This window comes from Euleptes europaea, chromosome 8, assembly GCF_029931775.1.
Source record: "Euleptes europaea isolate rEulEur1 chromosome 8, rEulEur1.hap1, whole genome shotgun sequence".
In the NCBI taxonomy this organism is placed as follows: Eukaryota; Metazoa; Chordata; class Lepidosauria; order Squamata; family Sphaerodactylidae; genus Euleptes; species Euleptes europaea.
The window spans coordinates 42,971,890-42,985,984 of NC_079319.1; the positions used below are offsets into that span (position 1 = coordinate 42,971,890).

Here is a 14,095-nt window from a genome sequence, read left to right on the forward strand (position 1 = left end):
AATATATTGGGTGCTGTAGAATGCAGGCAGGTTAATGCTGCTGCAGTCATCTTGTTTGTGGGCTTGCTAGAGTCACCTGGTTGGCCACTGTGTGAACAGACTGCTGGCCTTGATGGGCCTTGGTCTGTCCATCATGGCTTTTCTTATGTTCTTATGACTCAAGCCAGTGTTTTCCATTGTTAGCCTTGGATCTTGTAACATTCAAGTCCTTCTAATTTCAGTTTAATAAGACCACTTTGGGAATGAAACCCAAGTTGTAGACCAAAGTTTCCGATTGTACTGTAATAAAATACTAAGCATTAAGTGTCCTTTTTCTGTTTAGGGTCGGCATTATCCATAGACTTGTTGGATTCACTTTTACACAGAAGATGATCAGCAGAAGTGAGTCTTACTCTCCTGGACAGGAAGATATGACTGGGCTGACAAGCTTACTGAAAGAATGGATTTATCCAAATCATTACCTAGGGGATTTCGGAGACTGTGCACCATCTCTCTTGTGGGCGTTGACACCATTCATAATCCTGTTTTCACCAACTTTAATTATGCTTGGCTTTATTTATCTTTCTATTCTTCTCCTTCATATTTACAAGAGAAAGAATAATTTAAAGGGAGATTATCTCAGTACATCATGGAACAATGGAAGGAGGGCAGTGTCTTCTCTTTGGGACATGTATGGCATAGTGTGGCACGGTAAGAATTGTTACAACATATGGAAAGCATTTACATATTGTATTGGTGGACACTGATAGAGCCAAATTTATGGCCATTTATAAATCCTCTGCTTAAAGTACCTTAGGAATAGTATTTGATTTCAAGTATCCATAGTGGTTCCCATTACTTGTGTCAGGAATCCATAACTATAAGGACAGCCAGTTTTATTCCTATATTGCAGTCTGGGCTTGTTACAGGGGAGTTTTCTATAAGTGGCTCTTAGCCAGGCATGTTCATTTTAAATGAAATACAAGCCTCTAAATGGTCTTTATGAAGAATAAGGTTTCATATTGAATAATTCTGCATATGTACCACACTAATATAACAGTTTATATGCTCTAATATGTCAAAGCCTGTAACAGGCTTAGGGGAAATTAAAACTAAAACAGCAACCTTCCTAAGGCAACAAAGGGAGATTGTGGGTGTTGTGATTTGAACCGGGGATTTCCTGGCTCTTACAGCCCATTCCTGAAGGGGTGTGTGGATGCGCGGTGGCCAGGAATGGCACAGCCATGGCGCCTTCACAGAGACTTCCCGGCTGCCGGAAGAAAATAAAAGCATTTTAAAATGAAAAATGGGGGAAATGCCCTTATAGAAAGCAGTGCTGCAACTTGAGTGGGCGTTCCCGGGGTGAAAGGGGTTAGGATGCTACCTAAAGGCAGCTCCGTCCCCAGGAATGCCTCCAGGGACACTGGTGGGGGGACTTGCGCTACTGAATGCTGGCAGGAGGCAGCGCCGGTGATGAAGCAGGGCTGGCATGAACATCCCTTGTGCTGGTGTAATGCCCCTTATCCCTGGATAAATGGGCACTTATGCCAGCATGGGGTCGCGCTAGCTCCTATGCCGATTTGGGGGCCCCTTCAGGATCGTGCTCTTAGCCAACACACAGTTCCAGCAAATAATTTTAGGTAAACTAGATTTTTATAAATCATGTGTTTAATCTTATTGTTACATGTGTTTTATCTATATTGTGTTTTATCTATATTGAATTGACAATATAGTCAATTCATTTATTATTTTGTTTTTTAAAAGGTCTATGCCACCTTTCCATCCAAAAATGGTTCCCAAGATGGTGCACATCAAAATATAAGTGCCTATAAATATTTAAACAGTTCAGTACAACATATAAACACATGTAGCAACGCAACCAGGGAGGAGGGCCAATAATATTTAGTGGGGGAATGCCTAATGAAACAAAAGTCTTCATCTGCTGGTGGAAGACAATAACAGAGGGAGACAGATGAATCTCCCTGAGGAGGGCATTCCAAATTTTTGACTCCACAACTGAGAAGGCCTTTTCTTGAGTTGTCACCTGTGTAGCTCCAACGTTGGGGCCTCTGAAGATGAATTGCTTTGTTGTTCATTTTGCTATCATACTTTATTACACAAATTGAGAAGTTGAACTCTCACATTCTTAAGAACATAAATTCTTAGCTGTTGGAATTCATTTCTTTGCATTCATACTTTTAACAGAAGCAATATGCATTATGCTAAAGAATCCTTTATGGGATTTGCATTAATGCTTGTTAATTACGTAGTAACTAATGTTATTTAGCGGGCTTAATATTGACTTATTTTGTCATGCCGTGACTCTTTGCTATGTGAACTAAGATCATGATCCCCCCACTCCCGCAGTAATCTTCTGTGGCAGTTGTGGACCAAAGATATATTTGAGGAATATTCTGGCATTCATAGAAGTGGAAGGACTAATTATTTAAACCACAACAGTATGAGGGTAATAGCCTAGTCCTGCCTAAATATAAGGTAGCAGATAGGGCTGTTGAAAAAAAAATTCGGTAAAGTTCGGCTTCGGCAAAATTTGGCCCTTTTAAATTCAGGCCGTGCCGAAGTCCGAACTCCCCCGCTTTGGATCCCCGAAATTCGGGCGAGATCCGGAGTTTGGGGAAAAATTCGCCCCCCGCGGGCCTTCACAGGGCTTCCATGAAGGCGCGCAGGGGGCTCTTGGAAGGCGCAGATCTGTTTAAAGGGCCCCCCACGCGCCTTCAGGGAAGCCTGTGAAGGCGTGGGGGGGGAGAGGGGTTTAAAGACCCCCACCCCTCTTCCCGGGACTCCTATGAAGCGGGGAGGTGGGTTGTCAAGCCCCTCTGCGCTGTCTGCGCAGGCAGGGCAGAGGGGTTTAAAGACCCCTCTCCCCTCTTCCCAGGACTCCCGGGAAGAGGAAGGATGGGTTGTCAAGCCCCTCTGTGCTGTCTGTGCAGGCAGCGCAGAGGGGTTTAAAGACCCCCGCCCCTCTTCCTGGGACTTCCCTGAAGGCGCGCGGGGGGCTTGGAATAGATCTGCATCTCCCGGCCGGGAGGCACAGATCTATTTAAAGGGCACCCCGTGTGTCTCCAGGGAAGCCCCCTGACGGCGCGCGCGGGGTTGTCTTTAAACAGATTTGTGTCTCCCGGCCGGGAGGCGCAGATCTGTTTAAAGACCCCCTGCGCGCCTTCAGGGAAGCTTCCCTGAAGGCTTGCGGGGGGGGGGGGGGACAGATCTGCGCCTTCCAGCTGGAAGGCACAGATCTTTTTAAAGGGCCTGAATTCGCCAAATTTATTCGGGAACACCCTGAACTCGCTGAATTCGGCTTCCCCGTTTCCCCCCCCTTTTTTGAGTTTGGTTCAATCCGAACCGAAAAACCGCCGAATCGGTGGAAATTCGTCTGTTTTTTGGTTCGGGCCGAACCGAATCGACAGCCCTAGTAGCAGGTACAGTTCATTTCAAGGAGCCCTGTGGCGCAGAGTGTTAAGCTGCAGTACTGCAGTCAAAAGCTTTGCTCATGACCTGAGTTCGATCCCAACAGATGTTGGTTTCAGGTAGCTGGCTCAAGCTTGACTCAGCCTTCCATCCTTCCGAGGTCGGTGAAATGAGTACCCAGCTTGCTGGGGGTAAAGGGAAGATGACTGGGGAAGGCACTGGCAAACCACCCCACAAAGTCTGCCTTGGTATTGTTGGGATGTGATGTCATCCCATGGGTCAGGAATGACCTAGTGCTTGCACAGGGGACCTTTACCTTTTTACAGTTCATTTCAGCTTCTTATAGGATACAACTAAAATGTCCTGTCCCTTTAATAGAAGTTTAGTGAGTGGAAATGGGTATTAAAGCTTTTCATGGCATGAAATTTAATAACATCACCTTGTGATTGCTTGCAGATCAAACATATTAAAGGGACAGCTAGAGGGACCAATTTAGAAGTAGGCAACCCGTGATATAACTAGGTCCAGGTGGTCCTGTAATGATATAGGTATTTAGAAATTCCTGTAGCATCCAGTGAGTACAAATCAGATTCATAATTTTTAGAGCCACAGTCTACTGTGTTAAGTGAGTTTAGGCCCCCATTCCCTTCACAATAGTAAAAGGTGAAAGCTCCTGCTAGAGGTACTAGGTTGAATCTGACAGGCTACATGAAATTCAAGATGACTAGAGCGTAGAATTGGGGAGACGGTAAATTCCTGGTCCCAAAGACTATACTAGAGCGCCCCAGTGTTGTTGAGCCTATGGACATATTTGGAATTTTGAGACTATGTATTGGGCACCACAACAAAATTACTGCCATGGGGAGTGATGGGACCAATAACAAAATATTTCCATAAAATGTTGGGCAATTCAAAACCAAGCATCGTCCTCTGATAGAGGGAGCTGTTTCCAAATGGGTGCTCTGTACAGACACAAAAACGGGTGCCTTGGAGGAACTTTTTTTACTCCAGTAAAGTGGGGGAAACCCAGGGTTGGCTCTTTGCTTTGTGGAAGAGATACTTTGGAGAGAAACAAGCAGGCACCAGGAAACATATTGGTGGGTGCCATAGCATTATAATTTATTTTAGTATTTCCTACTAATCTACTAAAAAAAAATTCTAACAAAAAGTATTGCTAATACTCTTGCATTTTGAACAGGTTATGAAGTGCGTGGGATGGATAAAGTACCAAAAGGACCAGGTCTTGTTGTACTCTACCATGGAGCATTTCCTCTAGACTATTTCTACTTTTTATCTAGACTCTACTTACAGACTGGAAGACTCTGCCACACAGTAGTTGATTACAATTTTTCAAAAATCCCAGGTAAAATGTGCTTTTTGTGTTAGTGGAGATACATGTGCATGTTGCAACCTAAGAGAGTATAATCTGTAATCGGATTAAATTGTCATATTTTATATACCAGTCATGAAAACATATAGTTGGGTGAGTGTCAAAATGCTTCTCTTTTTGTGTGTGTTGACATGTTGACTGGAAATCTGTAAGGATGTGTCATAACTGTCCTCCCTTTAATAAATATAAAAACAGGCTAACACAGATAACTTTATGGAGTCTGTATTGGAAGATCACTGAAGGATTTAGTTAGCTACTGTAACAAGCTTATTTTTAATAAGCTAATTGCATATGTTTTTATTTTGTTGTTTTATATGTGTATTTTACTTTAGTTTTAATTGTTTTAATGATGTGTTTTTGTTTCGTTTTAATGGGTTTTAAGACATATTTTTATTATGTTTTTTTAATCTGCTAGCCGCCTTAGTGGTCCTGATGAGGACAGAAAGGCGGGGGTATAATTTTTTTTAAAATACATAAAATAAATACAATGCTTCAGCCCAGAAGAAAAAGCTCCATCCAGTTGTCAGCTGAACAGAAATGCCTACTGATAAATTTACAATGAAGATGAGCAGATAAGAAAATCATGCAAATGTTGGATTCCCCCAATTCAGACACTGAGATTTTTCAAGGGATTTTTTGAGCCAATGTTGCTGTGTCTCACTGGGACTCTTAGGTTTTCTGACCTATGCCTCTCCTTGTCTTATCCCTGTTATGAGCACTCTTTGTTTCAATTTCAGAAGACTTGTTAACGTGTTAAAAGTGACCATACGTAAATCTGTTTATAAGAAAGAGCCAACATGCATTCATTTTACAAATGAAACAGGAGACTAATACCTGGATAAATGAGGGGTTTCACTCACACATGAGCTGTACATGCATTGTCACCTTTTACTTTTGCTTCTCATTTGTCTTGAGCAATTTAAAGAGTTTCATCAGTCATCCACTGAGGCTTTTCTTCCATCGAGCTTTCAAGACTCAGAGTTACTTTCTCAAATGTATAAAAATGTACATCCATTAAGGGTTAAATACTCAGAAGGGGTGGGGAGATGTTACAAAGAAAGGCAGGTGTATATCTTGTTCAGACTGTTTAATCCAGTCAAATAGTACAATCAAACAATCCAAACAAGATTTACACCTGCCTCTCTTTGTAGCATCTCCCCAACCTTCTAATAGAAGGGATTTCGTTCCTCCCAGGAATAGCTTAAGCAGGAAGTCAGAAGTATGCTGCAGATCAACAAAAATCATTTCCCCCTTGCATTCATGCAAGTACTCTAGTGAATCCAAACTATCATGTATTATAGTTAATTTTTCTCTGTGCTATGGGGATGAGGAAATATTGTTACATCTATGTCTACCATATGGAATTCTTACATATTTTAGATACTTTAATATTATAGCTTAATTTACTTTTTTCAGGTATAAAGCTGTTTTTTAATGTACAAGGTCTAACACAAGATGGAAGAGTACAATGTGCTGAAATTCTGAAGAAAGGGTACTTACTAGGCGTCTTACCTGGTGGCGTCCGAGAAGCACTGTTTAGTGATGAGAAGTACAGCCTCTTGTGGGGCAACCGTACAGGTTTTGCTCACGTGGCCATAGATGCAAAAGTGGTGAGTTACGATATGCCATACATTTGAAATTTTTGTGGTATGTTCAGAGGAAATCTGCATTCAATCATATACATTAAAACCTTTCATAAGATTAATAGAACCATTGACCATTTGGTTTGTCCTGGGACGAGAAATTTCATCTGTTGGAACTCTTTTGTTGAAACCATCAACAGGATAGATGATATGCTGAAGAGCTGTTACCAGTCAGAGTACATAATAACGCCTTTGATAAACCAGTGATCTGACTCAATGTAAGGCTGCTTCATGTGTTCATATGATATAACCTTTAAGCAGAACCATAGAGGATATATTTGAATTAGAACGGTTACTGCATATACATGTGGCAAGAAAGGGAGAGGAGGAAAAAAGTTATCTGTCATGATTGGATATGAAAGAGGAAATTAAGACCTTCAGTCAGAGAAAGAAAGGGATCTTTATTCTGCTAGTGTTCAGAATAGTCAGTGGGGCAAGAGAGGTGAGGGGTAACGGTTAACCGTCTTTTCAACCCCATAGGGAAAAGCTGCAGAAGTATCTCCTAGTGCGTCTGTTGCACAATAACCAGTCTGTTGTCCTTACTCAAAGACTGTTTTTTAAAAATCCAAAAACTTTTAAAAAAAATGGTAGCGGGGCTATAGCGGCCACTTTTCCAGCTCCCATTTATTGCCACCATTTTTTTGCCAGTAAACCCCCCTACCCTCGAAAAATACTGAAAAGGTATTTCTCAAGTTTTTCTTAATTCGGCATATCAATATGCACACCCCTAATTGTTACCAATAATATTTCTTTATGGACATTGTGATGATAGTGCAGGATCATTAAACAATGGGAGGATGAAATTCTGGCAATGTTTTTCCCACATCTTCCAGCCCATCATCCCTGTTTTTACCACAAATCTTCGGGAAGGATACAGGACGCTTGGAAAAATATGTAAGATTGATTCTGCCTTTATTTTCTTATGTGTTTTTTATACCCCAATGATGAAACCTTTATAAATTCCACTGATTTTAAATAGACTTCCATGTAATTGGAGTTCTATTTGAAACCTTATTAAGCTTTCTGCGGTCAGGCATGCATCCTTCTTGTCTTTCTGTCTCCTTCAGGTTTCCATCCGTCTCTCCTCTTGTTCTGTTTCCATCCCTTAAACGCTCTACTGTTTTTTGTGTATTTTTCCTCTAGGATTTGCTACCATTTGATATTGGCTAGTTATGCCATAGGCTGGATTGAAATCTAGCACATGTTTATGTACTCATAAAACAGCTGAAATAATTGAAACATGAATAATTTTGAGTAATTATGAGTTAGATTAAGTCCTTGGAACATATCATGCATGACCACCTAGGCATGTATTATAGGATTATGAGTCAACTGCATGGCCTTTTCTCATGTACCTCTACATCCTATATCACAAAACAGAAAATAAGGGGGGTCTGTTTAAAATTAGGGCTTCTTATAGGGTCTAAGTCTGCACTACATTTGTCAAAGAATGAGCATATTTTAAATTTTCTATACAGGGCCATTAAAGTGGCTATATGAGCGTACCCGGTGGCCAGTTGTCCCTGTATATGGAGGGTTTCCAGTCAAACTTTGCACATATGTAGGTGATCCCATTCCTTATGATCCACATATAACAGCTGAAGAACTAACTGAAAAGGTAAGTTTTGAATATTACTGACACCTATAAAATTCTTATACTCTTAATTGTATAATGTATGTGCTTTCATTGGCTGTTTTAGTGTAGTGGTATTTTAATTCATGTGTTAATTCATGTTTTTTTAAATGTGTATGTTTATGTAACCCTTTTTGCTGTAAAAAGGGCCAGGTCAGGGACCACAGGATTTGTAGATGCCCCCATTCAAAACCTGGAACACGTGAACCTTAAACAAATAAGATTTATTGAAAGGGAAGGGGAACAATAAAATCAAACTAGGCATATGAAACAAACAGTGAGAGTAACCATTACATTCACCCATCCCAAAGTCAGTGGGCAAGGGGAAGGAAGTCTCTTTAGTCTCTGGGTTCTGTCTCGCAAGCTGCAGACAGGTCCCACTCTCCTCACAGTTCCTGAGAGAAACCGCTTTTCCTCACAGTCACTGCAAAGTCCCAGTGACACTCAGACTTAAAGACTCAGTCCAGAAAATGGCCACTCTTCTGCCAGCTGGCGTTCTCTGTGTCCCCAGCTGTTTTCTTTGAAGAGTCTTCTTAAATTCCCCACAACATCTGGAGGGAATCCTCTGCTTCTCCTCTAGCTGAGTCTCCCTCTAGAGGGCAGTGTTTCCAGACTAGTGTTTCATAACTTTGCAAGTGAAACAAGGCAATACACTTTTCAACATAAATGCAATTTTTTACAAGGTTTACATTTATTTTCTGTAAGCCACCTTGCGCATTATGGAAAGGGCGCATGTACATATTTTAAATAAATAAATGCTGTACTGTGATAAGTTCATCATATACAAATGGATTTTTTTTTGCTAGAGCAGCATTATGTTAGGTGTTGTGCAAGATATTGCACAAGTGATTCTTACTTTTTTCATGAAGTCTTGCACTGTTGCTAGCACAAAAGTGCTTAAGTTATTATACGATCCAACTCAAATAGAGTACAATATTTTAAAACAGGGAGGTAAGTAAACGTTCTGTTATTATGGTTTCCTGGATAATAAAACCTTACTACAGAACCTCAGCAAATAACTTGGGATGGACTGCTCATATTGATTAGACAGCCCACATACCAGTCCTTTTGGTTTGCCCATGTGTGTGTTACAGATAGAGATGAGAAGGCTTGGAAAAAAACTGAAAAATTGGGGGGAAAACAGTTCCCCCCCCATTTTTATCCAAAACCTCCCCCCCCCCAAAAAAAACCGCCTTTGGAAAAAACGGAAAAAACCCTGTTTTCCCCCCAATTTTCCTGTTTTTTTCCAGGCCTTCCCATCTTTAGTTACAGATAGGCGGTTCAATGTCACCACCTGTTCTTATTAATCCCAGTGGCCCTGTGCTCTAGCCATCTCTCACCATGTCATTCAGCCGCAGTTTGTTAGATGCAAACAATGATTGGAGTGTATAATTTGAGGAGCCTCCCACTCCATTTTGCCAGAGCACAACTCTACTAACGGTAAAGGATGTGTTTATCTCCCTTGATGTGAGCAGGTTGTTAAATGCTTGGAAAAAAAGTCCTATTCATTTAATAGAGGCCTAATGGGATGTTATATATTTATTTTTTAGAAGTTCTGTGCTGCCTTATCTCGGCTTCAGCTACCCATTTCCCACATGAAGCTTCTATTAAAGGGATAGGACATTTCTGTCCAGGCCTGTCGTTATCTCTATACCTACATGGCAGCTAAGCAGAGCAGTATCAGCAAGATGGTACAACAGTGTTTATTTTCTTTCTTTGTAGTTTGAGCAAATTGCTTTTTTTGTTTTTGGTTGCACAGCACAGTTTCTCGAGAGTTCCTTACAGGCTCCTCATTCTACGATACAGGATGGCTACTAGACCTCAATGAGAAGTTTACTTCTACAGTGTCCCATCCCCCAAGCACATGCAGGATTCCTTTTTAATGTCATCAATATGGTGGGAATTAGAGAGATAAGTATCTCTGGTAACCACTAACACATACCTTTTGTTTCTTTCTTTTAAAGGCCAAGGTATCACATGCCTCAGTCTACCACAAGGATTTTAGAACCTTGATTTTTTCCCCCAAAGCACAAAAGGGGCCCAATCCTGCTGAGGACCACAGTGCAGGGGGATGAGGGGCTCCTGCCCCCCCCCCCAATTTTCAAGAGCCATTTTCAAGAATCCTATTAAAGTGTCAGCACATTTTTCTATAGACATGTTGGCAACTATACTTAGAACCCAGGATATTTCTTGGCATTATTTTTTTAAAAAAGGTCCATACTTTAAAATACCCTGGAGATGTAACGTAGGAGATATTAGGCAGACTTGATAAGATTTATTTATTTAAAAGATTTCTGTCAACCTAAAAGCGTTTTCAAGGCACCTAGCATATTTGATCTTTCTAGGTGCCAAAAGATCTTAAGATGAGAGAAAAAATGGGCACTCTCACTTTGAAAACTTAAAAGTCAGCAGTTATTTGCATCTGTCTCTAGCTCTAACCAGAGTGCATCAAGCCGTTATATGGCAAAGTGCAGGTATAAATGAAAAAATGGTAGTACCACTATTAACAAATCTGGAGATCAATTTTAGGTGATGCACCAGGCAAGAGGTAATCAGTTTGGGTACTGTCATCTAGTGAGTTGATGACACATTCCTCCCATAGGCAAAGTTGTATCATTGCTTGGTAGAAGATCATGGAATGAGAAAAAAGTACATTTGATTGCTTTCTTAAAACAACATAATAATTAAATGTCAAGTCACAGCCGACTTACGGTGACCCCCTCATGGGGTTTTCAAGGCAAGAGATGAGCAGAGGTAGTGTCCGGAATGCTGGCAGATACAAGGGCCAGAGGCAGATAGGGTAATCATGAAACCGTGCTGTTCAAGTCCAATTCCTGGGCATCAGTACGAGGGGCAATCCAAATTCAAGGTCAGAGTTCAAGGTGAGACTTCCTCTGTCTGTGCCTGCTCGCTCCTTACACTGATTTCTGTCTGCTGCGGCTGCTCCTTTGTTCTCACCCTGCCGTCTTCCTCTAGTTCCTCTTCATCTGAGGAAGTGTCCGCAGGCTGACCCTCGACAGGTGGTTGGTCATTGCCTTCCTCTGCATTAACAACCCTGGTTTTCCTTGATGGTCTCCCATCTAAGTCCTAACCATTTCTGACCCTAAGGTTCGACAAGCTCGGGCTAGTCTAGGCTATTCAGGCTGCTAATTAGTTTCTTAGGAAGCTAATAAGATGGCGATTCAGTGGAATTTATCACATCTAAATAAGATACTTAATAATTGCAAACTGATGAACTAATGAACTAGAATGCTATAGCCCTAATTTTAAACTTATAGTAGCCTCAAAATGTTCAGTATAAGTACTGCTTGAGTGGTTTGCTGGTGGTAATAAAGAATTAAAATGTTATTTTCTAATTTTCCCTCTCTTTTTCAGACAAAGACTGCAATAAAAAATCTCAGAGATAAGCACCAAAAAATACCAGGTAGCATAGCAAAAGCTTTGCTGGAGCGCTTTTATAAACATCCAAAACACGATTAGTGAAAACACTTGTTTGGAAATAATAATGTATATGTATATAAATTGCAAATGGTTTACTTAACTAAAAGAAAGACACAATAATTAAAATATTACTTCGTTGTTTGTTTAAGGTCTTTAAAACAAGAAGCTATAGCACTGTTATTTATGCTAGTCAGCATTAGCTTTGAGGCTTTTTTCTGCCATCAGATTGTGCTTTTGACTTTTTAATGGTCTTTGATTAAATTTATTGAAAAAACTTTGCTTGAACTACTGATTTTGCAGCCTACAGTAAAAGTGCAGTCCTTATTTGGTTGCTTAATCAGAAGATCAGTGGTATTACTATGAAAGATTACTTACAGTGCAATGCACAAGGAGGGGGGAAGTGGTGAGGATGCATCATGACCCCGGCACCAGCATAAATGCCACGTGCTGGTATAAGGGGCACTTACACCAGCGTCAGGGAGCTGCGCCATGCAGCTCTCTGAGCCCTTTTGCCTCCGGAATGCCCACATTTGCCAGTGCAAACTTATGCGGGCAAAAACGTTGGCACAGCCCCATGAAGATGCATACAGCAATTCCATGTTGAGTAGCTGGCCACGATGCAGCAAGCTGCTTAGGAAGCAGCTCGGCTGTGCCGTGGCTGCACCGTCCCCGGCCCACCCACCCCACCTTTGGATAGCGCTGCCTGACTATTATGTGTTAATTCTGTGTCATTCCACAATTCAGACGTTGTTATTTTTATCAATCTTCCTCTTAACAAATAAGAATGGATGGCGTATGCTATACTAAAGATGGTACCTATAATTAAAGTGCCCAGGTAAAATTGATTTATGATCATGTTGCAAGTAGGGGTGCAGTAGACGTCCTTTAGAAAAACGAAATTTGAGTCAATATTTAGGGTTCCACTTCTACTGAATTGTGTTCCAGAATTAGTTAGATTTATTGAAATTTTGGAATTTGTTGAAATTGCTTCAGATCTACTCTGCTTTACATAAACAGTACATTCATTTTCACGCGTGCTTATTTTACACATATTGCAGTTTTGGAATTTTAGCACAAAATGTATGCAATTGGCACTATACAGAATTTATGATGTAGTGTACTTCTGAATGTGTAAAGTACAGTTTGATTTCAGGTGACCTAACTGTTTTCAGTCATTTTACAGAAGAGTCAGGAGCATGGAGCCTCCATAACTGTTTACCTGAGAGCCCATTCCACATGAGGCTGTTAAAGAATAGTAACAGTGTCTAATCTTAATGCATTTTTATAAGTCACTTTGAGAGTTTTTTAAGTTGAAAAGCAACTCAAATGCATAAAATAAATAAAACAGTCTTGATGAAAAAATAGACCAGTATATAAAAAAAAATCTAGGCCTATGAGTGAAATAAGCAATAAAAATAGAAGATATATAGACAATCAAATTGGACCAGGCAAAAATTTGACAAGTCAGATGCAGAACTTTCCCACTGTTTGATGAAAAATGGTTTTCAAGATGGATGACATATCATCAGCTGAAGATACCTAGAAGCTGAATGTCCACACTTTGCAATAATAATAACCACCTTCTAGGCATATATGCTTGGCTAACACTCCTGTAATGTTCAATCATGCCTAGCAAAAGTAATATGTAAACCATCTGCAAATTAAGCAGAATTACAAACCTTATATATTTTTTTAAAAAACACCCTGCATAGACTTACACAGTCATGTAATAGAGTGAATGTTTAGATTATTATTTACCTTGTACAGATCAACCGACTGCTAATGATGTAGCATTTGGAAATCTCTGCTTGATTCTCCTTTGTGATGAAACTCATTAGTCTGCCTCACTTTGATAAAAGGTACATCTGGTTAAACTTATAAACAGTGTCCCTGAGAACTATAGCAAGAATCAGAAAGTTTCCTTCGTCAGTGACTATTTGCTGTAAAGAACACTGGATTTAGGATAACCAAGCAACATAAGCAACCAAGCAACAAATAAGAAATTTGTTGACAGTCTTAGAGAGGAAATTGATCATGTGGAATCAGCTTCTAATGTAGTATTGGCTGGCAGCAGTTAATGAGAACCAGTCTTGCAAGCAAAACCATGCTTAATTATCAAACTTTTTAAAAAATATATGAAATTATTCACATAATCTACAGTTAACTGAGGTAGAAAAAAAACAAGAGAAACTCTCCTGCATGTAGAGAAAGCATATTTCCAAATAAAGACTTGCATATTATCTACATCTTTGTGAAACATACAATTACAACCAAATTATTATTGATCTCATTCCCTAAATTGTGAGCATAAAATACATTAAACTCATTGTAATACTTCTTGCTTAGCACTTTTTGCTGGATTAACTGTATTCGTTTAACCTCATTCCAGCATTTAATAAATGGCTGCTATTTCTGAGTGTTTGTTTCCTGTGTATAATGTTTGCTTTCCATAGATGTTTGTCGACTGACAATTTACCAATTTAGTATCACAAAACAGATTTTCCAAAATCAAACATCAGTTCTTCACAAAAATTAGCATTTCCGGGTTTAATGTATGTTAAACTGAAGTAATAATCATTG

The 14,095-nt window shown here is 40.1% G+C and overlaps 1 protein-coding gene across 1 annotated transcript; it reads left to right on the forward strand.

Annotated features, from left to right (window-relative positions):
- Positions 1 to 354: 354 nt before the first annotated feature.
- LOC130481378 (transmembrane protein 68-like) lies at positions 355 to 11,579 on the forward strand. Its single transcript, XM_056853979.1, has 6 exons — positions 355 to 690; positions 4,607 to 4,771; positions 6,215 to 6,408; positions 7,275 to 7,335; positions 7,920 to 8,059; positions 11,450 to 11,579. The coding sequence occupies exons 1-6, from the start codon at positions 369 to 371 to the stop codon at positions 11,552 to 11,554; spliced, it is 987 nt and encodes a 328-aa protein (XP_056709957.1). The 5' UTR covers positions 355 to 368; the 3' UTR covers positions 11,555 to 11,579.
- Positions 11,580 to 14,095: the final 2,516 nt, after the last annotated feature.

What these genes read in the sequence shown, in the direction of transcription:
- LOC130481378 (XM_056853979.1), top strand. Translation starts at nt 369, where the DNA reads ATGATCAGCAGAAGTGAGTCTTACTCTCCTGGACAGGAAGATATGACT. An exon ending in GTATGGCATAGTGTGGCACG is followed by an intron (nt 691 to 4,606) that starts GTAAGAATTGTT and finishes CATTTTGAACAG; the next exon opens with GTTATGAAGTGCGTGGGATG. An exon ending in TGGCCATAGATGCAAAAGTG is followed by an intron (nt 6,409 to 7,274) that starts GTGAGTTACGAT and finishes CACATCTTCCAG; the next exon opens with CCCATCATCCCTGTTTTTAC.